The sequence below is a fragment of the Perca fluviatilis genome, chromosome 12 (assembly GCF_010015445.1).
Source record: "Perca fluviatilis chromosome 12, GENO_Pfluv_1.0, whole genome shotgun sequence".
Taxonomy (NCBI): domain Eukaryota; kingdom Metazoa; phylum Chordata; class Actinopteri; order Perciformes; family Percidae; genus Perca; species Perca fluviatilis.
In genome coordinates, this window is record NC_053123.1 from 6,044,171 (window position 1) to 6,071,780 (window position 27,610).

A 27,610-nucleotide genomic window follows, 5' to 3' on the forward strand; every position below is an offset into this window, starting at 1 on the left:
ATATCAGGTTTAGTGGAGCTGAGTCAAAGAGAGCCTGACCAAGTTGAACTTTATAAGGCAGCCTCAGGTACATTGAAATATTTGTTTAACCCACTGTGTACAGAAACATATGTTGTCTTTGAAAAAAGGTACAATAAATTAGATGTCTTTTAAATACTAAAGTGATGCTGGCCTGATTTCTGACCTGTGTTTGAGAAGCAGAGCCCGGAGAACACCGGCTCTGTCCTCGGCTCTGATCTGATCAGAGATGATCATCGTCTCCACCACCAGATGGACGATCCCGGGCAGAGAGTTCTGCTCCAGGTCCAGAAGGATGGCACCTAGGGAAGGAAGGTACAGGAAGATAATAAGTGGCTGCTAATAATCAGATTCCTTCAAAAGTATTCACATCCAGCGCTTGGCTAAATGGGGGAGAACATTTTGCATGTCTAAATATTGTTTATATGTTTTATATATATAAATATTGTTCTTGAGAAATTTAGCCCAAAACACACTGGATGAGTTTTTCTTCTTTTTGTATGCCATGTTTATCTTTTTTTTTTATTTCAGCTGCACATACAGTACAGGCCAAAAGTTTGGACACACCTTCTCATTCAATGCGTTTCCTTTTTATTTTCATGACTATTTACATTGTAGATTCTCACTGAAGGCATCAAAACTATGAATGAACACATGGAATTATGTACTTAACAAAAAAGTGTGAAATAACTGAAAACATGTCTTATATTTTAGATTCTTCAAAATAGCCACCCTTTCATTTTTTATTAATAAGGGAAAAAATTCCACTAATTAACCCTGACAAAGCACACCTGTGAAGTGAAAACCATTTCAGGTGACTACCTCATGAAGCTCATTGAGAGAACACCAAGGGTTTGCAGAGTTATCAAAAAAAAGGGTGGCTACTTTGAAGAATCTAAAATATAAGACATGTTTTCAGTTATTTCACACTTTTTTGTTAAGTACATAATTCCATATGTGTTCATTCATAGTTTTGATGCCTTCAGTGAGAATCTACAATGTAAATAGTCATGAAAATAAAGAAACACATTGAATGAGAAGGTGTGTCCAAACTTTTGGCCTGTACTGTACGTAAACCATAAGATGTGAACATCTGCCTAGCTGTATGCATGCAGAAGAAGCTGTTTACCGTGTGTGATGGTGCGGCGGAGCTCCAGCAAGCTGCGGAAGGAGAGGGAGGCCACATGTGGTTTGCCCCAGCGGTCTGTCTCCTCCTCCACATCCTCCTCAAACTTGATCCAGCGGGCCCGCTCCTTCCAACGCATTTCATGGTCCTTATCCACAATTAGCTCGTTCAGCTCTACAAACAACTGAAGATGAAGCAGAGCAGACTTGTGACCATTAAAAAGCTGTGGAGATTCCCCTTCTCGCTCCGATCAAGTACAATGAGGCCAGCACCTATACAAACGATTTTACTTTAAAACACCAGCACAACCAGTTTGGCTGTTACCTAGCTTGGATAGTTTTAAACCAAAACACGATAATATACTGACAGGAAAATTCTGATTCAGAGACAGTTAATCCAAGGATACAGTCCACACACATGTTTATGGGGAGCAACTGAGCTGAGTGGTTTGGATCCAGCCAAGAGTGGTTTGGACTGAGAGGATAACCAAATGGTTTGGAGAGACATTTAGTCACATTTCAACATAGAATTCCTCGTGATTTGTGTTTTTGTGACATTTTTGCTGTCAAACTGAGGTGAAACATACTGTAAGGAGCAAGTTTGTATTCAAGTCTCATCAGGTCAATGAAGATGAGTGTCCTTAAAGCTATAGTGCGTAGTTTCTGTCGCCCCCATGAGGAATTCTAAGTAATGACAACAACACTGTCGGCGCATCCACATGACGCGAACCTTCGGTGATCGTTCACCACCCCCACGCAGCTGCTAGTAGCATTTATCCAAATCAAGGAGGACACAGAGGATTAAAAAAACATGATGGACTTCTACAATTATCTTCACTTGAGTTTATGCGCACGAAAGTCGCCGGACGACACAATTTTGTAAACACAGCCATACTAAGAAATACAGCGAGAGCTGTGTGGAGCTGATAGTCCTAATTAGCTTTATATTAACTCATTTGGCAATGGCTTGAATATAACGGAGGTTCATTAATATGAAAAAGTTGTGCACTATAGCTTTAAATTAAGACTACACTCCATGAGCCATGAACTTTATAAGACCTATGTAGCCTCTTTCAGCTCATTGTTTTTGGTTTCATGGCCCACAACTTTACTTTTGACTTATTGGTTCACTCGCACTGCTCTCATCAATCGTGTTTCTAGCAGCACTAGGCAGCTGTTTTCAGCGCAACACCATTGACAAACCCTCACGTTACCTGCCTAGCACTTAATAGCTGACAAACGAATAGTGGATAGTTTAGTAGCTAAATAGCCAGATTTCCCCTCAGGAGGTGGTGGAGACCAAACCAGAGCAACAAGGAGATTGAATATTGGACATACATTTGTTGGGGGACCTGAAACACCACTCCAAATGAATGCTGTGAAAATACATATTTTGAAGTTAACACGTTCACCAAAACAACTTAAAGGGTTAGGGTAGGGTAGATGGCGGTCAGCTGTGGATGAGGGCAGCAGAAAGAACATATTTTAGCCACCTAAAAAAATAAATCACAATCCATTTAAGTCATCGCTTTACCTTTCCGTCAGACAGCCCCAGCTGTAGACCAGCAATTCCTGTGTACTGCCAGGTAAAATGTCAAAGGAGACTGGTGGCTTTGAAGCGAGGATAGGTGGATATAACGGCTTCGGTTCCCCTTCGGAAAGGGCTGTCTGACAGCAAGGTGAAGTGGTGAAAATATTCTAAATGCAGAACGCACTTAAACTGATATTTATTTATTTATTAGGTGGCTAAAATACTTTTCCCTGTGTGGCGCCATACATAGCAGAACATTGCTTAGCTTCCGTGTCGGTACTCCTGTCAGCTTCTCCAAACTGGGGGCATCATAAAACCCCACTTTAAAACTATCCCCTTTAATAAGATGTTGTGTTTGAAGGTAGATCCTCTGCCCCCAAGTGGCCTAGAAATTAATACTGCTTTAAAGATGATGATTTTAACAACAGAAGCCTTATGATTTTATGTTGCCTGCATATAGAGCTCAACAGTGACCGCCCACTATTTCAACGGCTCTGGTTCCGGTGTGTTTTTTCCCGTTCAAAGTGTTTTTCCCCGTTCAATATCTCCACTGACGTTTCATTAAATGCTTATATAAAGAGTTTTAAAACCTTTCATTCTGGGCAAAATAACATAAAGGCAAAGGTGCAATACTGTGTACAGAAACTAACATAGACGTCAATGGTAGAAGCTCGCTCTAGCCTTGAATTCCAAAATTCTAAGAAGTTGCTGTTACGCTTTCTCCATAAAACTGTGAGTAAAACATGTTTTTCTTAAAACAAAGTTGATTTTTAGATGGACTTCGAGCTTCTATAAGAGCAGAATCGTTCTGTTTCACATCCTTGTCGCTGGTCGTCAGTCTACCTTGGATGGTTTAGACATTATGGCTGATAATCAAAATCCTAATGGAGAAAATGAACGGGATTGTCACTTCCGGAACAACACTGATGAGCTCTATTGAATTGTTCACCCAGTGGTCACAATGCAAAGTAACGTAGCTGTGGTAGGGGGAACAAAGTGTGCTGCAAACCTCGTGTGTTTTCTTATCTGCTGCTCTCTTCTTCTTCTTCAGGCTGCTCAGTGGTATGGAACTGTTGCTGCCTCGGGTCACCAGACATCGTGAGGACTTCTTCACCAGGTGGCGTCTCACGCCAGGGTTGTCCTCAAATCTGTGACCTGGACAGCCACAAGTGTTTTAAGACAAAAGAAAATGCAAAAGATCAACATTGCAAAATCATGATGTCTAGATTTCTGTAGGAGTAATTCAGAAACCAACCTAACGAGCTGCACTCTGTAGGCTGAAATGCTCTTTTAAGGACTGTGTTACAAATACAACATAACTCAGAAAATGTGCTCCGTGCTGGAAAATCTGAAATCTTATTTGTATGTCTGTTTAAGTTTCCAGCTGACAGCAGAACATCCAAAAACAGAAGGCAACAGCTCCATGGGTGAGCGAGAATCTATGTACGCCAAGTGGAAGTGTTACAGATGAGGTGGTTTTGTCCCCAGACATTTGTCAGTTCAAAAAGAGTTAATTTCATTTTCAATTTCCTTCCCCCACAAATCAGATGTGATTCAATTGAGCATAATGAGGAGGTCTTTTCATTACAGTGAGGACCTGTGTCATTTGCCATGTAAAACAGTGGGAGGCTTGTGGGGTCACTTCATTTGGATACAGGAACTGGGAAATGCAAAGTAAAAAGCTAACCACCTGTGTGGAAAATGTGTTAAGCGAGTGGCAAATTATGACTTACATGATTTGAGGTAATGATTATGATTTGGCAACATTGTGACTAATGAATAATTCCAGGCCCAGTATGTGTTTTCATACAGATGTGGTCAAATGTAGGTATTTGGTGACATTTAGGTATAACTTAAGAAATACATGGATGGATTAAAGGAAAATATCAGTAGTTGTGCAAATCAGGTGTATTTATATTTCTGTCAACTATTTTCCAAAGCATACCCGAGTGTTTGGACTGATTTAACACTTTCCAGGCAGCAATTAGGGATTATGGGTAGGTACTGTATTAGGTTATAGTAATGGTTAAGTTATGACATGGGGTTGGTGTATTTAAGGTCACGGCAAAGATCTGGGGGACAGATTAGAAACTGATATTTGCATTCAGTCTGGAACTGCTGTTGACCACTCATACTGTCCAACGATAAACACTGTCTTTTTTTCATCTTTAAATGAGCAGCCGGTGGTAACCAAAGTGGAGGTGAGTGAGCGAGAGTGTGTGTGTTCATAAAACTGTAACGAGCGTTCCATTCTGCTGCGTCATGCCTTCCTCAAGGAAACAGGGTGAAATGGAAATCAAGATGAAGTTAGGCTGTATTTCATCCTAGTGAGTCTCCCAAGGGAGAAGCTCTGAAGGCCATCCTTGTATGAACTGCTCCGGCTGATGTGGATGAGCTGATTTGTTCACCAAAGGGCAGGGCACGGGCCACGGACCACCACAGATATGCACCACATATCTGGAACAAACTCCCAGAAAACTGCAGGTCCGCTGCAACTTTCACTTCTTTTGAATCAAGGCTGAAGACTTTTCTGTTTGAAGCTGCTTTTTTAAAGTAATTGTTCATTTCTTACACTCCACTGTAACTTTTATTATTGTACTTCATACCTGGCCTATTCTATTTGACCTGTTTTTATATTCTTCTTAATTGTTTTTTTTTTACGTTTTATGTAAAGCACTTTGAATTGCCTTGTTGCGGAAATGTGCTATATAAATGAAGCTGCCTTGACTAATTTTGTTCCTCTTCCTCCTCTGGAACTGGTGTTTGACAGGGGCTAAGGCCTTTTTATCTTAAGCCCCCCATGTTTAAAATACCAAAATACTTGAACCATCTACAGCTAAGTGTGAACAGCATTACTTTTGTTATTATAATCCAACAATACCACACATCATGTTTAAATCTCTGAGTAGTTTCCTGTGGTACCAACAGCTTTGCACAATGTTGATTTAGAAATTTTCCAAATCTCCGTGGCTAACATGCACTTTCTGCAAAATCCACACATAAACACATGTAAATACGTACAAATACACTATATACTATGCAAAAAAAAATTAATTGGAGTCAATTTAGTAAGCTATCACAGATACAGCCTTTAAAAGGCAATGCCAAGTCTACCCACACATTTTTTCTTTAATGTAAATGTAGATCCTTGTTGCACATTCATAGACATTGGATTATTATTTCTTTTGTAGTAAGCTGGAGGACAAACCCTTGGGCTTTTTTCTGTGACGGGACTTAAAGGAACACGCCGACTTATTGGGAATTTAGCTTATTCACCGTAACCCCCAGAGTTAGATAAGTCCATACATACCCTTCTCATCTCCGTGCGTGCTGTAAAGCTGTCTGACGTCTCCAGCGGCATCAGCCATAACAGAACAGGTAGTAACTGGTTCCAACAATCCTACTGCTTTCATTGCGATTGGCAACGTTAATAAAATTTACATGTTGTGATGTAGAAGGCTAAAAAACGTAACATGAGACACAGCCGTCTTCTAACCGTAAACAAACCGGGAACTATATTCTCAGGCGGAAGAATATAGTACTTGGGCGGAGTGATATGCTCGCAGCAAGCCTGTCTGAGAATATAGTTCCCGGTTTGTTTACGGTTAGAAGATGGCTGTGTCTCATGTTACGTTGTTTTTTGTACACGCTGTGACTCTACAAATCACAACATGTAAATAGGAACATGTTGGCGTTATTTTGTCACTTTTGTCACAATTCGGAGCAGTAGGCTAGTTGGAACCAGTTACCTGCAGGATCTGTGCTGGGCTAAGCTAAAGCTGGAGCCGTCAGACAGCGTTACAGCACGCACGGAGATGAGAAGGGTATGTAGCGACTTGTCTTACTCTGGGGGTTACGGTGAATAAGATAAATTCCCAATAAGTTGGCGTGTTCCTTTAACAGGACTGGTCTTGACTGATTACTTGGGTCAACAATAAGACACACATGTTCTAGATTATATTTATTCTGAAGAAAACAAATCAGCTATACTATCCACCTCATTTTGATTACACTGATCAAATGTCCATTTTAGAAATCAAACAAATCCCAAGAATGACCAAAATCCCTTCATTATCAAAAATCATGATGGAATTTGTTTGCTTGCCAGGTACATTGCTGTCCACATATCTCATTTTCTGTTTCTTTGTGCTCTTGGCCTGAGTGAAATCCAAATGTTGTACAACTCAGATTTGCAACATATTTTTAACCAAAGTATCTTAAATCTAGCTATAAATGTTTGTTCCATATAAAGTCATCATGATACAAAGCTTGCCACCACCTTTGAACTCTCTAAAATAATTAAATGTCTTCCTTCAGAGGTTTGCTGTCAATGTTTCAATGTAAGTTTGTTCAGATTGACCCTGACTATGACCGTGTCAAAATTGAAGTTATTTTACTGCACAGTCCTTTTTGAAAATTAAAGGGAAACCACCTCAAAATACACAACACAGAAAATGTCCTCGTGTTTAAAATCTCATGAAATCTATTGCTTCAGATGTTTGCTAAAATATTTAATGTAATCCTCTTCAGGATGAGCCTGACTATGACCATGTCCAATCTGAAGTCATTTTACTATCTCATTCCAAACTAAATTGAAAAGTTGGCAGCCCTGTACTAAAGGCTTTATGCAGTAGATCTGCCCAACATCTGGAAACAGACTGTGATGTGTACAATCTGTGGAGTTCCCCTTTGATACTAGTGGTAAAGGTCTGTAAAAACAAGAATGTTTGCCTTCAATTGTCCTGCTCTTAATTCAGACATTATTTTATTGTCAAAGTCATAAAGGGGCGTTTTTTCCAGGCCAACTGACACCCAAAGCATCTCATCACTTTCTGATCATTGCACAGATCTTGCTCTAGTTAAACAAGACTGTGGGCCCTATTTTAACGATCTGAAACGCAAGTATGAAATGCAAAACGCAAGTATCTTTGTGGGCGGATCTCGGGCGCTGTTGCTATTATACCGGTGGGATAAATGAGTCTTGCGCCCAACGTAAATCTTAAATGGGTTGGTCTGTTAGGAAGCTGAAATTTGCTAATTAGTACTAAACACAAAGTATAGCTAGGGCTGATGAATGTGTTTAGTTTGAGGGGTATTTCTTCAATATACAAGTTTTGATCTGATGATGGTGTTAGACCAACGTCAGGGGATCACCAAAGTCATGGAACATGTCCTACTTGGCTAAATCCCAGTGTGCGAAACATAAATGTCTTTACAAAATGTCAAGGCCATCCATCCAATAGATCTCTGTTGTAACCAATCAGAGAGCTAGAATAAGTTAGCCTGGTGAGACCGTCCTGATCTCGCGAGCTCCAGTTTTCCACTCGCAGATCAGTCTGGCATCTTGAGATAGAGAAAATTTGGAGCCGTTCGCCAAACGACCGGGCCAATCAGCGTTGGTTTTGAGGCGGGTTTAGGTGGTGATAAATGGTTTATCCAATCAACTAACCAGTATTTTCCGACAGCGGTAGCCCTAATTCTGTTAGCTGCTCGCTAATGCTTTTTTCTCTTGGATCCTTCTTTTGGAATATGGACCGGGAACCTGAAAGGGTGCCTTTTATTCCTAAATTCTCGTTACACAAACGGCAAATATCCTTTACCGACATGTTGCTTGCTTGCTGAGCTAACGAGCTATGCTTTGCCTGCAGCAGCAGGGGCTTGTGGTTGTATTTTCATACGCTTCGTTGATCTGATTGGTTGATTTGGCCCGTCGATCACCAACATAGGTGATAGACAGATGGTTTATCCAATCAGCTAACCAGTATTTTCGCCCCTTCCCAAAAGTTCTCCAACGGAAAGTTCCCAGATGGATATGCCGAGCAAATGCGAAGCAATCCATCTGGCGGAGTCAGGTTAAGAATAAGTAGCTACACAGTGAAGAAATGTAAGTGAGTGAGTCAGGTTGGTTGACAGCACATGTAATTACTTTGTTGTGGAGTTAATACACTACCCATTCGGAGAACAAATAAGCTGTATTGGTGTCTTGCTGGTGCGCCACATCGGGAATGTCACCACAGACACCAAACAACCACAACTCCGGTATACTAAAGACAGCCGAACCTTCCCTGGCAGGGATAGGCTTAATCAGAATTGTATGAACTCGTATGGCAAGGGCTTTAATGTAACGGACGTTCATTTATATGTAAAAGTTCTGCACTTTAGCTTTAAACTTACATTTACATTACAATGGCATTTGGCACAGTTATCAACATCAACATAAAATACTGCTCAAAATTCAAACAATACCATCAGTCATGTCAATCATTTAAGTTATAGTTTCTACCCAACGTACCCAGTTGGTCCTAGCGGTGTTTAGCTACAATTGAACCCTAATCCAATTAGCGATTATATATGTGCTCAGGTATTGTAGGCTAATCACCTTCATTTCTTTTGCTTGGGCTGGAACCTAGCTTCATCACAGGACTAGTGTGCCATGTCCCAAATAGGGATAAAAACAGCGGAACTACACATTGCTTGTCAATGCAATGTCTTTCCGCTCTAGCTGTGGCTGACCCCCAAAGCCAAATGGGTGCCACTGGATCAATGAGAAAGCAGGAAACAGCAGCAGTGGAGCACCGTGTCAATTTCGCTCAATACCGGGGACAACTTTGTTCTGTGTGTGGGCATGAATGAGGCTTATATTGCCATTAATTAAGCACACAGCATGCTACATAATCAATGGAAACAAGTGAGCTCCTGTACATTGATCATCAACGTAAAAATAGAATAAAAATGCTAATACGTGTGAATTTCTCACTGTGTTATGACATCAGAACTTCCTTTATTGGGAGCTTGACACAACATTCTTTAACTCAACTTTAAAGCTCTTCATTGAATGAGCAGAAATGTAATGCTACCCAGCAGGAGTATAGGTGAATCTTCACACACAACTTACAGATGGGCTCCTCCGGTGAACCCATTTGAGTGTGGATTGACTCCAGCAAGTCGTAGTCATCAAAATCCAAAACAAACTCTTCAAAGTCCCCTTCCACGTTGGTCAATGAGCTGCGGTGCTCCATTTGGTGCAGCCTTAGGGTGCCAAGGCCTTTTTGGACACTGCCCCAACGTTCCGATCCACGGCGGTCAGTGGCAAGCTCCTTATCAGAAGTCCCAGCCACCTGGTTCTCCTTTCCCTCAACGTCTGTCATCTCCACTGTTGGTACCTCCTGCTATCCTCCTCTCTCTGAGTGGACACACTGCTCATTCAGGGATTCCAACTCTAGAACGCCGTCGCTAGCCCTGGATCACAGTTCTGATGAGCGTGGGTCTTTGCAGCGACCACTAGCCTACGTCGGTTGTATTGCTCGGGTTGTGCAAAAGAACCTATATGTACACTTTTGCAAACCAGCTCCAAAATGTTTTTCTAAAAAGGCTTTTGCCTCAGGCACCCGAGAAACAAATAGCTTGTGTTCAGGGAGTCCAACTTCAGAAAAGGAAGTTCTATGAAGCAAAAAAACAAGCGCACAACAAGAAAAATCTTGAAAATGCAGTCCAGAAATACAAAACACAAGATCCTCAATGTGACAAAAACTTTGCTTTGCCTTAAATCCAAACAAAAAGCAAAGTTGGAGCTACACCCTTAGGCAGAAGCCCCTGCTGTATCCACAATGAGAGAGATGCATACATAGTACTGTAGCGAAAATCACTTTAGCTGCAACTCCTAAAGGAAGTATTGATAAGGGATGGTCTACTTTGTGAGACGTGCCTGTCAGCTGAACGGAAATGCCGCCCTTTTTTAACGATGTCCCCAGCGCATTGATCTTGGTGGCTGTTGGAAACCAAACAGAAAGTAGATCGGAGCAGAGTAGTTGATGCCTTTCGTTTCCATAGTGCCGCCATCACTTTCCCACCATGTGATGTGCAGGAGGGTAGAGGTCAAGTTCCAAAGGGTGGCATCTCCACCCATATAAAATAAAAAACACACATGCAGAAATAAATACTGAGAGCTCTAAGTGCACAAATACTGCGAGTGTGGAGCCTAAATGAATGAGCTCCAGTACTCTGGTTAGTGAGATATCATGGTGCTAATTATCAGGGCAAGCTGTACCGCTCCTGTCTCTGGGTCTCCATGGAAACCATGAGGTGTCATGGTGTGACTTGTCTACAACAGGTGCCTCAGTGTGAGCTAAACAGGACCCTCTCTAAAACACGCTCAACATGATTGAATAATGTGTGTGTGTGTGTGTGTGTGTGTGTGTTAATTACATTACATTTCATTTAGCTGACGCTTTTATCCAAAGCGACTTCCAATAAGTGCATTCAACCATGACGGCACAAACTCAGAACAGCAGAAATCACATAGAAGTACATTAGCTTCAAATAAGCCAAACTACAGAGTGCCATATGTGTCACTAATCCGAACCCTAACCCTCCACAGCATTAGATTTCTACCAAGCATAACTTCAAACAAAGCTCATTTTTACATGAAATGAATCTGATGAAATGATGCAGCTGTTTGTCACCAGCTCTCCCAGGGTGCATGTAACACAGTACTGCGTACGATACCGGCCTGCTGAACGCCTGTTGTACTCACATGAGACAGCTGTCACATTACATTTTATGAATATGACATTCAGTTTCTGCCAAATCCAGGTCCTCACTCTCTTATTAAGTTGCCCACATGTACATGTTTTCTGCTTTCTCTTTATATCTGTTTCTTCTTTTCTTTCTCGCTTTCTCATTTCCGGAAGTCAGTTCAATTATGCTCACATGTCACACATTATTCAATCAATTTCCATCCCCAAAAAAAGACACCTTGCACTTCACAATGGCGGCTTGAATGGGGTATAAGTTTAGTAGTTTAAGTCCAACTCGTCCAACTCTCACTCCCAACTCGTCAAGAGATAGGTTAAGGACTGAGACAGCGGCAGAGAGCACACTTTGACAACGTGATTTTAAAGTTTAAATAACTTCTTCAGCCAAAGATCAATATAAGACTAAAACCTACTCGCACTAAGACTTAAAAACTTCTAAACAGTGAGTGCAACTGACGATCCCACACGTACAGCAGTAATATACATGGCCTGTCAATGTCAAGCAGCACTTCCTACAAATCCAATAGCTATTTTTGAGTGACTCTGGGTGCCCCATTTGCTGTTTCCAGATGGTTCCTAAACAGTCAATGATCACTCGGCTGCAGCAGGAATGGCCAGGGGCAGGGTTGCTGCTGTAAGGGAATCGACTGCAGCCCCCGTTAATTAATGCCCTGGTCGCTGGGAGAGAGAGCTTTTCTCTGGCAACACAAGCTTTTGCCTCCCAACCTCTCTCTCCTTCCATTCATTTTCTCTTTCTATCTCTTACTGTGCTGCTCACAGGAACGTATTTCCAGTAGGGAGGCCTATCCACGGCCTTGATACGTGACAGATGTGGTACATTTTCTATCGTTATTTCATGAAAATAATATTACAGAAGGATAAACATATAATGGAGGGTATATAAACCTTCAACAAGCTGCAATTGACTCGGTCAAAACGTCACAGCACCTAATGTCTTTTAAGCCCCTGACACACCAACCCGACGGCCAACCATCGGCAGAAAAGTCAGTCGGACTGATCAGTCGGCTCCCCGAGGTCCAAAAAGTGCCTCGGAACACACCGAAGCGACGCTGACTTGAGCGTACGTTCTGCGTGTGCGCGAGACGTAATACATTTCCATAACGGCAGGCAGCGCTAATCTGTATTGTCGGCCAAAAAATTAAAACCGGCAGCTGATTGGACGAACGCGTCACGTGGGTCTGGCTGCTCCCTGATTTTTCAACCAAATGGTGGCTCGTTCAGAATACAATCTCATATTTTACGAAGGTAGTTCACCAAAACGTGTTTCTGAAAACATTTTTAGCGAGAAATAGGCCGTACAGTTGCTGAATCTGTCTTCATTTCAGATTGACAAAGGTCAGTTTAAAAGATTTTCGTCAGATTTTGAGAGGTTTAGTCACGCTCATTCCACAGGTCATTTCCGGGTTAGCACTCCACCAATCAGATTGGTCATTGAGTCCGACTGCCCTCCCTGGTAGTCAGGTCGGCCTAAATGAAGGCCGGCAGCTCCTCCGACTGACGACGGCAGGGAACACACCGAACAGACTCGAGTCAGTGACCTTGCCAGACTGTCCAACGGCCGATAATCGGGTTGGTGTGTAAGGGGCTTTAATCTTACTTTCTGCTGATTCTAAACATTGAACTCTGTATTTGTTGGCAGATCAGTATCTATGGCCTCTACCCTGTCATAATATGATACTTTACACCCTTTTGGTAAGATAAAGTCTGCCAACAATAGCAATTTATGTGTGAATCTTAAGATGTAAATAAGCTAATGGTTGTGTGTTGTTTTCTGCCCTAATTGTGCTAATTATTTCCTCCTAACTGTAGTGGGGCTCAGATAGAAATGAGTGGCAATGTATAGTTTTGACACATTTGATTCAGTGTCTCATATGTCACAACAATACGTAATAACTGAATATATACATTGATGTAAAATAAACTCAATACAAATCCAGGAGTATTGTGGAGTTTTCTCTTCATCATCCTACTGTAAATGTGATTATCATTTACAGAAACCATGAGCAGATACTGTCATTTCTTTGTCCTCCATCCTTTGTGTTATCTGGTCGGAAGCTAATTCTTAACAGTGTGTGCGGGGGCCAGAAGCTGTGTGGGTTGCTTTCATGAGACAGAGTGTGTGGGACGCCCATAGTGGAGCCAAGTTACAGGCAGCAGGGAGAAAACTTGTCAATGGTCGGCGCCAGAGCAGCAAGGGAGTAGAGCTGTAATTGGGCCTTAAAGTGATGGTTCGGAGTAATTCACCCTAGGGTCCTTTGCACCATGACCTCGAGCCAAACACCCCCCCAGAAGCTTTTTTCACCTGGGTCTAACATTGGGAGAGTTAGCTAGAGTAGCGTTATCAGCTGAATAGCTTAGCGCAGGGGCTAACGGACCCACGTTTGTATCTTGTAAGTTACCCCACTAATAATGCCCAAAATGATACCAAACGTCTACAAGTAGTACAAATAGGTTATGCTCTCATAAAACGATGGATTGGAAAGTTTGTAAGTACACCAGAAGTTTATGAACACTTGCCTGCTCTCTTCAGCTCTCTGTTGCTGCTGCTGCTACCTGCAGTTAGACGAGTGCTTAGGGCCGTCTACAAATTACTACACCGAGTTATAACAAAAATATTTATTAATTCAATGATTAAATAAGGTAATGTCTCCAAACTTACCTCAATTATTACTTGTCTCCTGCTAGTTATACTACAGCACTTAAAAAAAAAAGTTAAATTAATAAATATTTTTGTTGCATCTTTTTTCGGTGATGTAATTTGTAGATGTCCCTAAGCACTCGTCTTACAGCAGCAACAACAACAGCAGAGAGCAGAAGCCAACAGGCAAGTGTTATTTACATAAACTTCTGGGTACAAACTTTCCAAACCTACTTTTTTTAAGAAAAAAAAATTTGTACTAACTTTCCAATCCATCGTATCAGCGCTGCATTACTAGTGGTGAACGCTGATAACGCTACTCTACGCTAACTCTCCCAATGTTAGACCCAGGTGAAAAAAGCTTCTGGGGGGGTGTTTGGCTCGAGGTCATGGTGCAAAGGACCCTAGGGTGAATTACTCCGAACCATCACTTTAAAAGTACGGCCCGAAAAGGCCCGAGTCCGACAGAGTTCGGCCCGAGCCCGACAAGTACATTTTGAGTGACAGCTTTTTAAAAGCCCGAACCCGTTTACAGCCCGACTGTACAAAAGGCCGTCTATCAGCATCATTAGAGTGTCGGAGAATAGCGCGGACACGCGCTTCACAAAAAGGGAGAGAAAGAAAAAAGAGACTGCGCCGCACGCACACAGCTCCTTTGTCTTTCTTAAAAAATGAGTAATTTAAACATGTTTTAACATCATTTATTCATGACTAACGGAGGCTATAGGCCACTTGGAAGTTGGAACAAAGAAACAGGCTAAGTCCTCCAGAGACCAGCCTCCCTTTCACCTCCTCAGGATCCATTTTCACGCTAAACGAAACGCATCAGCTGACCGCTAATTTACCACGAATCCCGAAGCGCAAGCCCGAGCCCGGCCCGAGCCCGTGTAAAATAATAGAAATTAAGACCGAACGGGTTCCATCGGGTTCCATCTGGTTCCATCGTGTCCCATCGGGTCCAGTTGGGTCCCGTCGGGTCCCGGCAAAGATCTTCAGCTCTAGGGAGTCAATACGTGTTGCATCAGGGTTTCCAGGTTGACCACTATTTCAAAGAGGCAGGGCTAATAACAATCTTATATTACTGTTCCAATATTGTTGACATTAAATAGACTATGGTTATATTTTAGATTACACGTTTTATAATCCAGATGAAACACGATTTATAAAGAATGTTATTCATTATAGTTGACGTTAAAAGAAATACAAAGTAGCTACTTTTGGTGGGAAAATACTGTATAAACAGCATTAACATTCTCTAGTTAGTAGACAGTCCTGTTTGTTCCAAGTAGAGGTCTGTTGTATAACTTTAGGATTTCGATGGTTAGAAATATTTCCATTTTTTGTTTTGATATTACAACAGTTAGTATTGTGCTGTTTGAAAGTGACAACAACTGTCTCTTGCTCTATTAGCAGGACAAAATAATAGAACAGATAATATGCAGTATGTACAAAAAACACCAGTATCTATAATTAAGGTGTCTTAAATTAAATAAAGCTGATAATACTAAGGAGCTTAAGTTATTTTTCTGTTTTGGATTCTCACAATAAAAGAGCTGCAAACCAAAGAGTAGCAGCTGCCGAGTTATAATCAGTCAGGGAAAATGATAAAACAAAATATGGTGTGTGTGTGTGTGTGTGTGTGTGTGTGTGTGTGTGTGTGTGTGTGTGTGTGTGTGTGTGTGTGTGTTGACACACGTATGAAAAAGCCATCGGGTGATTTAATATTTCTAAACACATATCTGCCCAGGATCTGACTACTGAAAGAAAAGAAGTCAGAAAGAAGTCATGGACTGATATTTAAAATGTTTATATTGTTACAAAATAGCCATTATTCCTTTGAACTATGAATGTGTTGTGTAGGCATATGTATTCTTTACTGCCAGTAGAGGGTGCTGAATGTGATAAAAAAAAAAAGATGACTCCAATCATAAATACAGGTGAAAACATCTGATCCAAACTTGTCTCTAATTTCTAGATATATTTTGCTGCTTGAAATTGCTATTCTGTATTCTATAAAATTTACATAAACGGACCCTTCGACTAAGTTAAAAGCAACATGGACAGAATACAGAATCCAGCTTGTTCGGGTGGAATGGATGCTTCCTTTACGGTCTGTTTTGAAGGGAGCTGCACAGAGCCAAGAGTCTGAAGTCATATCCATTTATGTTCAGATCAGAGTGCTGCTGATGAAACAAAAAATAGACACTTTCTTTCTTTTCTTTGCTGCTTTTATCTTAACTATACATAGTTATTTTTTTATCATGACTTTATGTTGATGAGGCTGCTTACCCTTACTGCACATATTATGTACTATTATGACTGTTATGATGAGTCGCACAACGGGCAGTGTGCAGTTTTGTTGGCGGGTGGCAGTCTGTGCATGTAATATGAGTGTGTCCGTGCGGAGTGGTAACAGTCTGTGTCTGTGTACTGTATGTATGTTGGGTAGGGCTGGGTACCGAATTCTATACTTTTTTGGCACCGACCAAATTGCCTCTAAGGTATCGAGTATTGAAAAATGCCTCGTCATTCAACACCCAATTTCAATACCTATGGAGTAAATCTCATCAGTGTCAGTGAGCCAATAAGCATGCAGCATTCTTCTACCAAGATCTAATAATGTTTGTGATTGGCTGTCTAACGCTCCACGTCATAGCGACCACGCAGGAAAAACTCCACGTTACACAGAGACGGGGCTCACGTAGGCGGAACTAAAAAATAAATTATAAGAGTTTTGCCCTAATGTGTAATGTTGTAATTTCTTTTTGTTTTAGAAAATTGGTATTGAAGCAAGTATCATTTAGGAAACGTACTGAAGTCACAGTATTGGTATCGGTATTGAATATTTTTGAACGATACCCAGCCCTAATGTGTTGAATTTCCTAAACAGCAGATACTGTCTGTGTACGTGTTTTCTCTCTTCCTTCCTCTCAGTCATTTACTCATTTATCCACGCAGTCCTACGTTCCATTGTCCAGTACTGATCCCACAGTGCAGGCCAGTAGGGGTGCACGATTCAGAAAATGACACAATTCGATATCGATTTTTAGGCTCACGATTCGATTCAAAATCAATTTTCGATTCAAAAACGATTCAGAGTATGTAAATGTAGTTACTTTTCCCATGTGATCACAGTAGACATACAATTTCTTTTTTTTTATATGAATCGATTTTTGGAATTCTATGAATGGATTTTGAATCGGTAGAGCTTGAATCGCGATTCGAACATGAATCTATTTTTTTGCACACCCCTACAGGCCAACATACACCGATGGAATTTTTCTGGCATTTACCTAGATACCTTTAATCTTACTAATATTTGGCATTATCATTCTGGGCTGGTACTTCATAGTCATTAGTGTAGTGTAGTGTATTAGTGTAGTACATAAAAAAAAAAGGATGTGAGCATTTTGAAAATTTGGGGAAATGAATCACCAGCCTAAATACACAGGCTGAACAACATGAAAACACGTTGCATGCATGACTACATGAGCAGCTATAGAGATTGGGCAGTTATATCATAAATATCCTAGCAACCACATCAGGTGCTATAGTGAAGGTCTGCTGGAGAAGTGGTAGAGCCCAGTGACTGGCTGATACAGTATAGATACCACGCTAGAAAAAGACACCTCACAAAGATCCCCCTCACACGCTGTTGTGGCGTGGGTGCAAAGTCAAATTGAGTCATCTGAGAAGTTACATTTTAGAAACAGAGAAAATCGTCTCCCGTATCCCCTGCTCCAAAGCCTTTATTTCTCGATAGCAAAGAGATTATATAAAAGGTAGTGTTTTAGTCAACTGGTAGCCCAGCTACCATATATATATGGTATTATATATATACTATACATATATATATATATATATATATATATATATATATATATATATATATATATATATATATATATATATATATATATACACATGATATAAGGGATAATGTAGAGCGAGCCGGTCACTATAGCCAGTTAGAACCCTGAAAGGGTGATGCAGGACTTACAGTTCCGGTCACGACAGATAACGTTACCGCCGATGAGCACGGCTCTCCGGTGAAGGCCAGGTCGCCCTGGTGAGTGAGCTAACCATGGAGCTAACTAATGCTCTGTTTGCACTGTTGCCATTAGTGATGTTGGCGATCCCCATTTCCTTCACCCTCTCTCTGTCCTTGTTATCCGCTGATCAGCTGTATGAGCTCCGTATGAGCACAGATATTGATTTAAAAATGTTCCGCCAGAGTCTGTGATCGGAACTCCGTCCATGGCAACGGTCTGTTATACTTAGCAACGGTCTGTTATACAGAAAGAACAGACCGTAGAATGCTTCCGTCAACATAAATTACTAGTGATGCACCGAAATGAAAATTCTTGGCCGAAACCGAAAACCGAAAAAAGAGGAAACCAAGACCGAAAACCGAAACACCGAAAGAAATTAAGCCAGTTATTAGTACCATTGCATTTATGGCTATGACTGTGTACTAACTTTACTAAAATCAAGGCATTGCAATTGTATAAATTAATATTAAAGTTTAATTAAAAAAATATCTAGCAGAAATATGGCTACAATCTGATAGTCACATACAGTATACAGTAGCCTAAGAACAGAATAGATTACTTATTGTTATTATTATTATTATTATTTGAGGCACTTTCTTGCAGGATTTCCCTGAACATATCAGACAACGAGGGTGCATGCCCTTCATCTGGTGCAGAGAGACGAGTCTTTTTTTCTGCGCTCTGATCTCCTCCTGCGCTGGGCGCTGCTCCGTCTCCACGCGGGTTCTCCGCATCCATCGCGGCCTGGATCATTTCTCGTGCGCCCTGCTTTATTTCCGCATCCAAGTAATGGTCTTTATAACGCGGATCAAGTACAGTTGTGATGAAGTGCAGAGGATCTGAATAGATCTCACTGAAACGTGTGCTGACAGACTCTAAGAGCACTTTTCATAGTTTTCACTATGTCATCACGACATTTCGGCCGTATTGTTTCGGTGATAAAAGTATTTCGTCCGAAAACCGAAAATGCCCTTTTGGGCCATTTTCGGCCGAAGATTTTCGGTGGCCGAATATTCGGTGCATCCCTATAAATTACGTTGTCAGTGCACAGGTAGTCTGGCTCAATGGATGTACATTGCTGGGATAAAGAATAACATCCGGCACGTGTCCCTCCCTTCACGCTTCACGACGGTTGTGATTAGTTTAAAGACATACAAACAAGCCAGAGCGGCTTCCTCTATCCCAGAATAGATAGGGGTGTAGCTAGACCATACACAAGCGCTGTGGAGACAGGTCTGCCAATGAAAGACACACAGGGCCAGATGTAGGTACATTTGCAAATGTAGCGTTATCAGCGCCATGGCCAACCCGCAGAAAGTGCACGCTGTGATACTTCAGCTCACGTCGTATTTACCAAACCTTATCGGGTAATCAGCGCCTTTCTCCGCCCGCTATACCGTAAATTGCGCTGTAGCAGAGCGTTAAGTACTGGTGCTATGATACGGCTGAGTGCAGACTGCGATATTCCCACTGCTGATGCTATGACTTTTTGAAATGTTTGAAATGATCCTGACGCCAATATTTGTAATGTAGCGAGGAGTTTAACAGCTGCTGGAATGGAATGTGAACACTGAGTCGGAGATTCAATGTCATCTTTGATTTCTTCCAGTAACTGTAATATTGCATGGCTGCTTAATCTGTAACCCTTAATGATTTTGTGTTCACTCGACTGAAAAAGTGTGATCCTTGTGGCAAAAATCCTTTCAGCTCGTCTCCTTGGCCTATGTCTTGCTCGGATTACTGCTGCCATTTCACCATGAGGCATATGCGAGGAAACCCGCTTCCAGGTTTACACCTGCTTTTTGCCATTTTCAGTTCCCGCGACAGGGAGTCTGCGCTTTTACCTCAGTGCGGCCTGTTTGTACATACCTCGCCATGCTTTTACGCGCACGTTGCGAAACAAATACACCTGAAGTGGTAGTACATCTGGCCCACAGGGTACAGCAACCATAGCAACAGTACTTTTATGTCATGCTATGTTATATTTGTAGCTTGAAAATCAGCCTGTTACAGCAAAACTTGACAATGACATTGTCAGTACGGATACGTCATACACTACTGGGGCAAAATCATGTGAAATATATAATGTGAAATGACATGACAACAACGTCAGGCTGAGTAATGATTATCCAGCTATCATGTAGCTTCCTAACAAGTTCAGTAAAGCCCTCAATTATATCCCTCTTACTTTTCATGTCATCCAGGTCGGCGCTGGCCAACATCTGGGCCTCGGCCTCATCAGTGGGCACCTGCTGGTAGACGGCCGTCTCCAGAGCCGTCATGCTGCCGATGCAGATCCGCTCCCGCAGGTCATAGTTGCTCCGCTGGGCGCCCGCCACACGATGGTGGACGGGCTTCCTACGGAACCAGCCGCGGGTCGTGTTTAATCTCGAGGGGTGTGATCCTGGGGGAACACTGACAGAAAGCAAAGGCAGATATTGGTGAATTTAAAGTAGGGCTGTGCCATTAATACAAATTGTAATCGTGATTACAATTCCGGCTCCTAATTATCACAAAATCGAGAAAACAGATTAATCGAGAAAAAACATTATTTTGCACGTTACGTTTTGCAAGTGAAAAGTATGAAGGGAAATTTCACAGTTCTTAGGTGTATTGTTGATTTGTTTAACTTTTTCACTATTTTTTTCACTATTTTTTCACTGTTTTTTTTTTTTGTTTTTTTATAAATCTTTCCAAAAGACAATGAGTAATTGTGTTAAATAATCATGATTTCAATATTGACCAAAAGTATCGTGATTAAGATTTGTTCCATTATCGAGCAGCCCTAATTTAAAGATTATCAAACGTCACCATAAAGTGTTGAGGTTTAGATGCTGAATTTGGTCAAATGTAGATAAACTATCGAACAATGTTCAAATGTTGCTGCTGTGCTGACTGAAGTGCTGTGTTGAGGCTCTGGGTTGCATTGCTATGTCTTCACCAGGAGAGGGCTTCACAACACAGCAACAGGCCAGCATCTCCTCACCAACCCTCTGAGTCATCCTCAGCTGTTTTCACTCACACACACACACACGCACACGCACAAGCACACACGCATACACATACACATACACAAACACACACATACACACACACACTCATACATCATTTTACGATTAAAAAACAACAATAATTTACAGCCTTATGTTTATATTATGCCTGTGTGCCAGATGGTCTAATATCTAGATTTCAGCAGGAGCCTTTAGTGACCCATCGTAGCCTTAAAGACAGTATAAATGATTGATTTGCTCACATTCCTAATGAAAGATTTCAGATAAAGGATAGACACTAAGGCTTGCTGAATCAGTGACTTATTTTAAATCACTTCTTAAAACAAAGTTTTAAGTTTTATAGACTTGCTTTTATGTGGTGTCGTCTTGTTATAATCTTTTATCGTCTTTTCATTTGATTTATTCATTTGTCGTTTTTCTGTCCTTTAAAGGTGCCCCATCTTCTATTTAATCTATTACAATGATGTGTGTACTCTATATGTGTATGTGTATTGATTTGATGTGTATATATGTGTACTGATTTGGATGTGATTTTGTTTCTTCTGTCAAAGCAGATTGTCAACTGTTGTTTTTAAAGGTGGAGCGGGTGGACGGAGATGGAGTGGGGGGAGGAGGAAGGGGCACAACAGGAGCAGGTGGTGCGTTTAGAGGCCCAAGCTCCATGGCTGCAGCAATCCTCTCCAGACTTGAGGAGATGCGCCCGAGAGGCCGCAGCAACATCGCCACCCGGACAAGACGGGCATTTATTACTTTGCCGCATCCTGGACAGCTCCCGCTGGCGTGCGCCAGGCAAATCCGCCGTTATAATAGCAATCCGCCATGGAACAAGCACGCCTGCTCTTAAAGGGAATGTGAGATGACGCTCTGATTGGTTTATTGCACATTACGCCCAAACCACACCTAGCTACTTCAGACCAACCCATTTTAGATTTGCGTCGGGCTCAAGACTCATTTATCCCGCCGGTATAATAGCAACAGCGCCCGAGATCCGCCCACAAAGCTACTTGCATTGGGCGTTTCATACTTGCGTTTCAGATCGTTAAAATAGGGCCCTAAGACTTTCTAATTTTTGAAAAGGACTTTCAAAAATTGACAACAATTTGGAGGCCCCCCTGCATTGAATCTGAGGACCCCCTAGGGGTCCCGGACCCCTGTTGAAGATCCCTGTTCTAGAGGGAAAGTAATCTGCTGAGAGTGGTTGAAAAGTGCACTGTAAAAAACAATATAATGTTACAGTAAAACAGAAAATATTTATTGGGCAAAACATTATGTTTGTAAGAGTAGCACAGTGTTGTATACAGTAGCATGACACAAGAAAACACAACTACAAACATATGTAAACCAAAGGTATCATTTTTAGAATAAAGAATATGTGTGTGTGTGTGTGTGTGTGTGTGTGTGTGTGTGTGTGTGCATGCTTGTGTGTCAGGGCGGGGGGGGTGTATTGTATGCACTTTGTGCAAATCAAAGTCTGATTGATTAATAATACTGAAATAGTCATTAGATAGTTGCATGCCTGTTCTCATTTCTGACGGTTTGAAGTATGGACGCCACTGTAAAGCTACTCAAGATGGCCTTCTCTCTGGCCACAATAACAGGGTGTAGAATACAGTTTTTCTCAGTCGATTTGGTACATTTCTTTCTTGGCGTTTTTCCCCACGATGCTTGACTCATGAAAATATTTGCTGTGACGTTGATGAAATTCTCTGGCCAGATGTAATTGAGAGGCATGATCAATAAATTAATTGATTCAATGAATGCAGTACATTTTTTATTTTATTTTTTTATTTACCTATGTACTTATTTGCATAATATTTTTTTGTGGGGTGACAACTCAACTCAAAGAACTCTTATTTTCATTTATTTCTGTGTGTATCTTCAGCTGAATTTGTTATCAAATCAACAGAGAACACACTTTTAGTTTTGATGTTAATATTGAATTTTAATAAATGCATTACTAGAATAAAATGCTGTGTTTCGCCAACATAAGAGTGTGTTTAGTTTGCTGTGTTAACTGTTTTGAGAGCTGTTAGCTGAGTTTGGAGAAATGTACCAAATCGACTGTGAAAAACTGTAATATTTTTTTTCAACTGCTTACACACAAAATGTTTTCTTGTCACACGACTTTTGTAGCAAAACTACACATCAAATCTCTAAAACCATAAGCTATTTCACTCAGTTTTCAATTGCATAAAACACTTTTTTCAAAACCCAAGCAGGAAGTGACTTGCTTCCCTTTTCCAAACACAACCAATCAAAATGCTACACTTATTTACCAGGGCACACGCTCTCCTCACATGTGCAAACACATTGTGTCATAACTGAACACTAACCAATCGCTGCTTTAGTATAGGCCTATACACAGGTCAAAGGTCAGATTACCTGTTTTGAACAATGGATGCCAACAACAGACAGAGAGCAAAGGGAGGAGGAGGGAGAGACGGGGGACAACAACGAGGAGGAGGAGGAGGAGGAGGAGGGAAGAAGAGAAAGGAGAGCCATCTCTGATGAGATCAGGGCCACACTTATTCATCATGTGATCAACCACGGATTGACCATGAGAGAAGGCCATCTTGAGTAGCTTTACAGTGGCGTCCATACTTCAAACCTTCAGAAATGAGAACAAGCATGCAACTATCTAATGACTATTTCAGCATTATTAATCTATCAGACTTTGTTTAACACAAAGTGCATACAATAACCCCCCCCCCAACACACAAGCACTCACAAACACACACAGCACGCACACACAAACACACACACACACACCTGGTTTACATATGTTTGTAGTTTTGTTTTCTTGTTTCATGCTACTGTATAGGGGTGGGCGATATATATCGTCTGCGATAATATCATCATTGTTGTGTTAACGATGTGCAAACTGACATTATCGAGTATTTAAATTACTTAGAAAAAAACACTTCAAAACACGCATTGGAACGCTACACATTCACTAATGTCAACAAAGATGGCGGTGCGCGATTGTGCAGCGGCTACAAGCTCTCCTGTCGGTGTATATTTATACAAGTACAGCCACACTGAACTAATCAATATAGAACTACGATACAACACAGCCGTTACGAGAGCCTTCCAGGCGGCTCATAACATCCCGGAGGACCTAGCCAGACCAGACGCTCCATGGATTGTTGTCGGCAGCTAGCAGGCCGAGCTAGCTAGCTACCGGCAGGATCGAGACAAGAACTCTGGCAAGACCAGAGGCGGAGGACTGCATTTTTGTGCATAATGAATGGAGTACCAACCGCAGGATCGTTGCCCAGCACTGCTCACCTGACCTGGAAGCCCTGTCGGTAATATACAGGCCATTTTATTTACCACGAAAACAGCACACTGCCGTCTACATAGCCCCCGATGCTAACGTTAGCACAAGTTTGGCTCACTGCTAACCATAGGGAACAAACTGCAGCACGATCACCTGGAGGGGATACATATTGTAGCAGAGGACTTTTACAATGCATCCTTAAAGTCTGTACTCCCCAGCTTTTCCAGCATGTAGATTGTGCTACTAGAGGGAAGAACACACTAGACCATGTATACTCTAACATCAAGAAAGCATACAGAACTGCTCCTCTATGGAGTTCTATTACTATCTTTATTCAAGAGCGCATTATTTCAATTTGAGAGCATTTCTCACTGATATTACGTTCAGATTTCTTGCTCTCACACTCAAATAGTCACTGCTCGTGCTCAAAACCTTGCTCTCACACTCAAATAGTCACTGCTCGTGCTTGGATTTGCTCTGCTTGTACTCAAACTTTCTGCTTGGACTCAGATATGTTGTTGCTTGGATAGATTTCCTGCTCTCAGCTTTGAACCTTCTCCTCGCACTCGCTGATTCTGCTCGCTTGCAAATTTTCTGCTCTCGGATTTCTCCAGCGCGCTTGGATTTTTTTGTGTTATAACATTATCAAAATTCAACAACCAATAGAATGCCAGCTGTAGTTTTGACCAATGAAATGATCCCTGCCCCGTTGAGGGCGCGTTTACTTTACGTTAGAACGTCTGTTGAGGGCGGCTGCTCTGTTACCAAGTTTATTTACCCCCGCGCCGTCCATTGCTTTATTATAAACTATATGTCAACAATGTGCACAGAATGATCGACGCACTTTCACCTGCACCCATCAGGAAACGGGAGAAAGCTTTGAAGTGGGACGTATGAAGTTATGTCCACAACTACGAGGGTGAGTAACATAACTTAAGCACCTAGCTAGCAAGCATATGGCGCTAGCATATAGCATAGCTTGATGTCCATAAACAAATAGATTTTCTTTATTTTTTTTAGCTAGATTGAACAACATATGACGGACAGTATGTGTATATGTGATGACCCCACTTTGTATTTTTTCCTCATTTGGTTAACCATGTTCCTGGGATTTGGCTAATTTCATGTTAGAGCCAGTAGTAAAAACTAAACTGTAATATAACTGAAAGAACACAAGAAACTGGATTGTTTGTGTCAGTTTTTGCATCACTGTTGTGTTGTTCATCAGAATTTAGTCTTCATTCCTTCATATAACATTAGTCTGAAAATGATGACAATTTCACCACTATAATAACAGATATAGAAATGATATGCTTTATTTGCAACTTAAATATCTGCTTTTTTAAAAAATTAATACAAAGCAAACTGAGCAGAAAAGAACAAGTATTTTGTTTGTTTGTTTCTCCAGATGTGACTGAAGTATCCCTGTTGAGCTGCATCACAGCTGCGCTATGTTCATGGACCAGTGTTGTTCCAGTCAGTACATTACTCACCTGTGTGCAGAGGACAGGCAGCAGTGGCACAAACCAAGAAGATTAGTAAGTCTGATAATAATGTAATTGTAAAAAAAATAAATAATAATGTAATAGTAAAATCATGTTACATACACTTATCATTTATGTTTCTTGCTTAAATTCACAGGGTGCACAACCAGGCCTGTGAGAGAAAATTACTGATGTCCACAAAACCAAATCAGAGAAGGTAAGGTAAGATGGTAATGATGTTAAAGAAAGCTATGTACACCTAATATATTATGTGTTGATGTCTATGAATTTGTCTTTAATAGGAGCATACTATACAAAGACAACAGTGGAGAGTTGCTGGATCTGTCTGTCCTCAAAGTGCCAGAGATCTACAAGGACGTTTCTACACCATCACCTGCATAATCAAAGTGATATAAGAGAGAACAAACTATTGTTCACATGAATAGGTGCCTGTAATGTCTGCCAATATATTCAATCAATTCAATAAATGTTGATAAGTATCACTGATATTTCTTAAATCATTGTAGTTTTTCAGAGCAATAAGATAGATTATTAAAACCATGTTCATATTTGCAACAAATTAAAACCCTGATCAAGGCAAATTGGTTTTTAATTTTCCATAACATTTATAAAAAAAAACAGTACAATTAAATTGACCAGAGCTGACACTTGGTAAATGGCTTTAATTTACCTTGTCAAAACAATGAGTAATTCATAACAAATTGCACAATATTTGACACAAAACATTAAAAGTGTATGGTTCATACTACGGTGAAGCAGTACAATTTGCCTATAGGATTTACTGTAGCAGGAACATTGATATTGGCAAACAGATGGCCCAGGTTCAGGTGAGTTTGTGAGCAGGGTTATGAATAAAGACAAGATAAGCCTAGTGTTCACAAGAGGGATGATTCAGGTATTGCAACACAAATTAAGAATAATTCAATTAAATAGGAGGTATATACAACAAGTAGAAGATAAATTAACTATACAAGAGCAATTAAGGTAAAGTTATGAGATAGTGGCAAGCTAAAGTGAAGTATAATCAATAGCATGGAGTCAAGTCAACAGTGTACACCAGAATAATATATACTGTGATTAAGTAATGATACTTACTGTTGTCTGTACTAATATAACAAAACAAAAAAATAATATAGTGTAAGATGCAGTATGGAGAACAACCAAGTCCCATATGAACCCAAGAGACTTTAAGTGCAGCTGTTGATGATGTTCACTACAAACTAAACTTGCAGATGGTTGTAGTCTGTAGCCAGCCATACAGTAGGTAGATCTGGAGCAGATGGTTGTAGTCTGTAGCCAGCCATACAGTAGGTAGATCTGGAGCAGATGGTTGTAGTCTGTAGCCAGCCATACAGTAGGTAGATCTGGAGCAGACTGTTGTAGTCTGTAGCCAGCCATACAGTAGGTAGATCTGGAGCAGATGGTTGTAGTCTGTAGCCAGTCATACAGTAGGTAGATCTGGAGCAGATGGTTGTAGTCTGTAGCCAGTCATACAGTAGGTAGATCTAGAGCAATGGTTGTAGTCTGTAGCCAGTCATACAGTAGGTAGATCTGGAGCAGATGGTTGTAGTCTGTAGCCAGCCATACAGTAGGTAGATCTGGAGCAGATGGTTGTAGTCTGTAGCCAGCCATACAGTAGGTAGATCTGGAGCAGATGGTTGTAGTCTGTAGCCAGTCATACAGTAGGTAGATCTGGAGCAGATGGTTGTAGTCTGTAGCCAGCCATACAGTAGGTAGATCTGGAGCAGATGGTTGTAGTCTGTAGCCAGCCATACAGTAGGTAGATCTGGAGCAGATGGTTGTAGTCTGTAGCCAGTCATACAGTAGGTAGATCTGGAGCAGATGGTTGTAGTCTGTAGCCAGCCATACAGTAGGTAGATCTGGAGCAGATGGTT

At 41.1% G+C, this 27,610-nt stretch overlaps 1 protein-coding gene across 4 annotated transcripts in view; it reads right to left on the reverse strand.

Moving 5' to 3' along the window:
• Positions 1–27,610, reverse strand: part of slc4a3 (solute carrier family 4 member 3) — a 95,888-nt gene that overhangs the window by 27,698 nt on the left and 40,580 nt on the right. For 3 of the 4 annotated variants that reach the window (XM_039818628.1, XM_039818629.1, XM_039818630.1), the window contains 4 exons: positions 20,108–20,334; positions 3,684–3,829; positions 1,148–1,328; positions 185–320 (listed from right to left, as the gene is read on the reverse strand). In XM_039818628.1, coding sequence (XP_039674562.1) covers positions 185–320; positions 1,148–1,328; positions 3,684–3,829; positions 20,108–20,334 — 690 coding nt within the window. Of the gene's footprint in view, positions 1–184; positions 321–1,147; positions 1,329–3,683; positions 3,830–9,569; positions 10,330–20,107; positions 20,335–27,610 lie in introns of those variants that run through there. The other variant, XM_039818631.1, reaches the window with a different exon arrangement.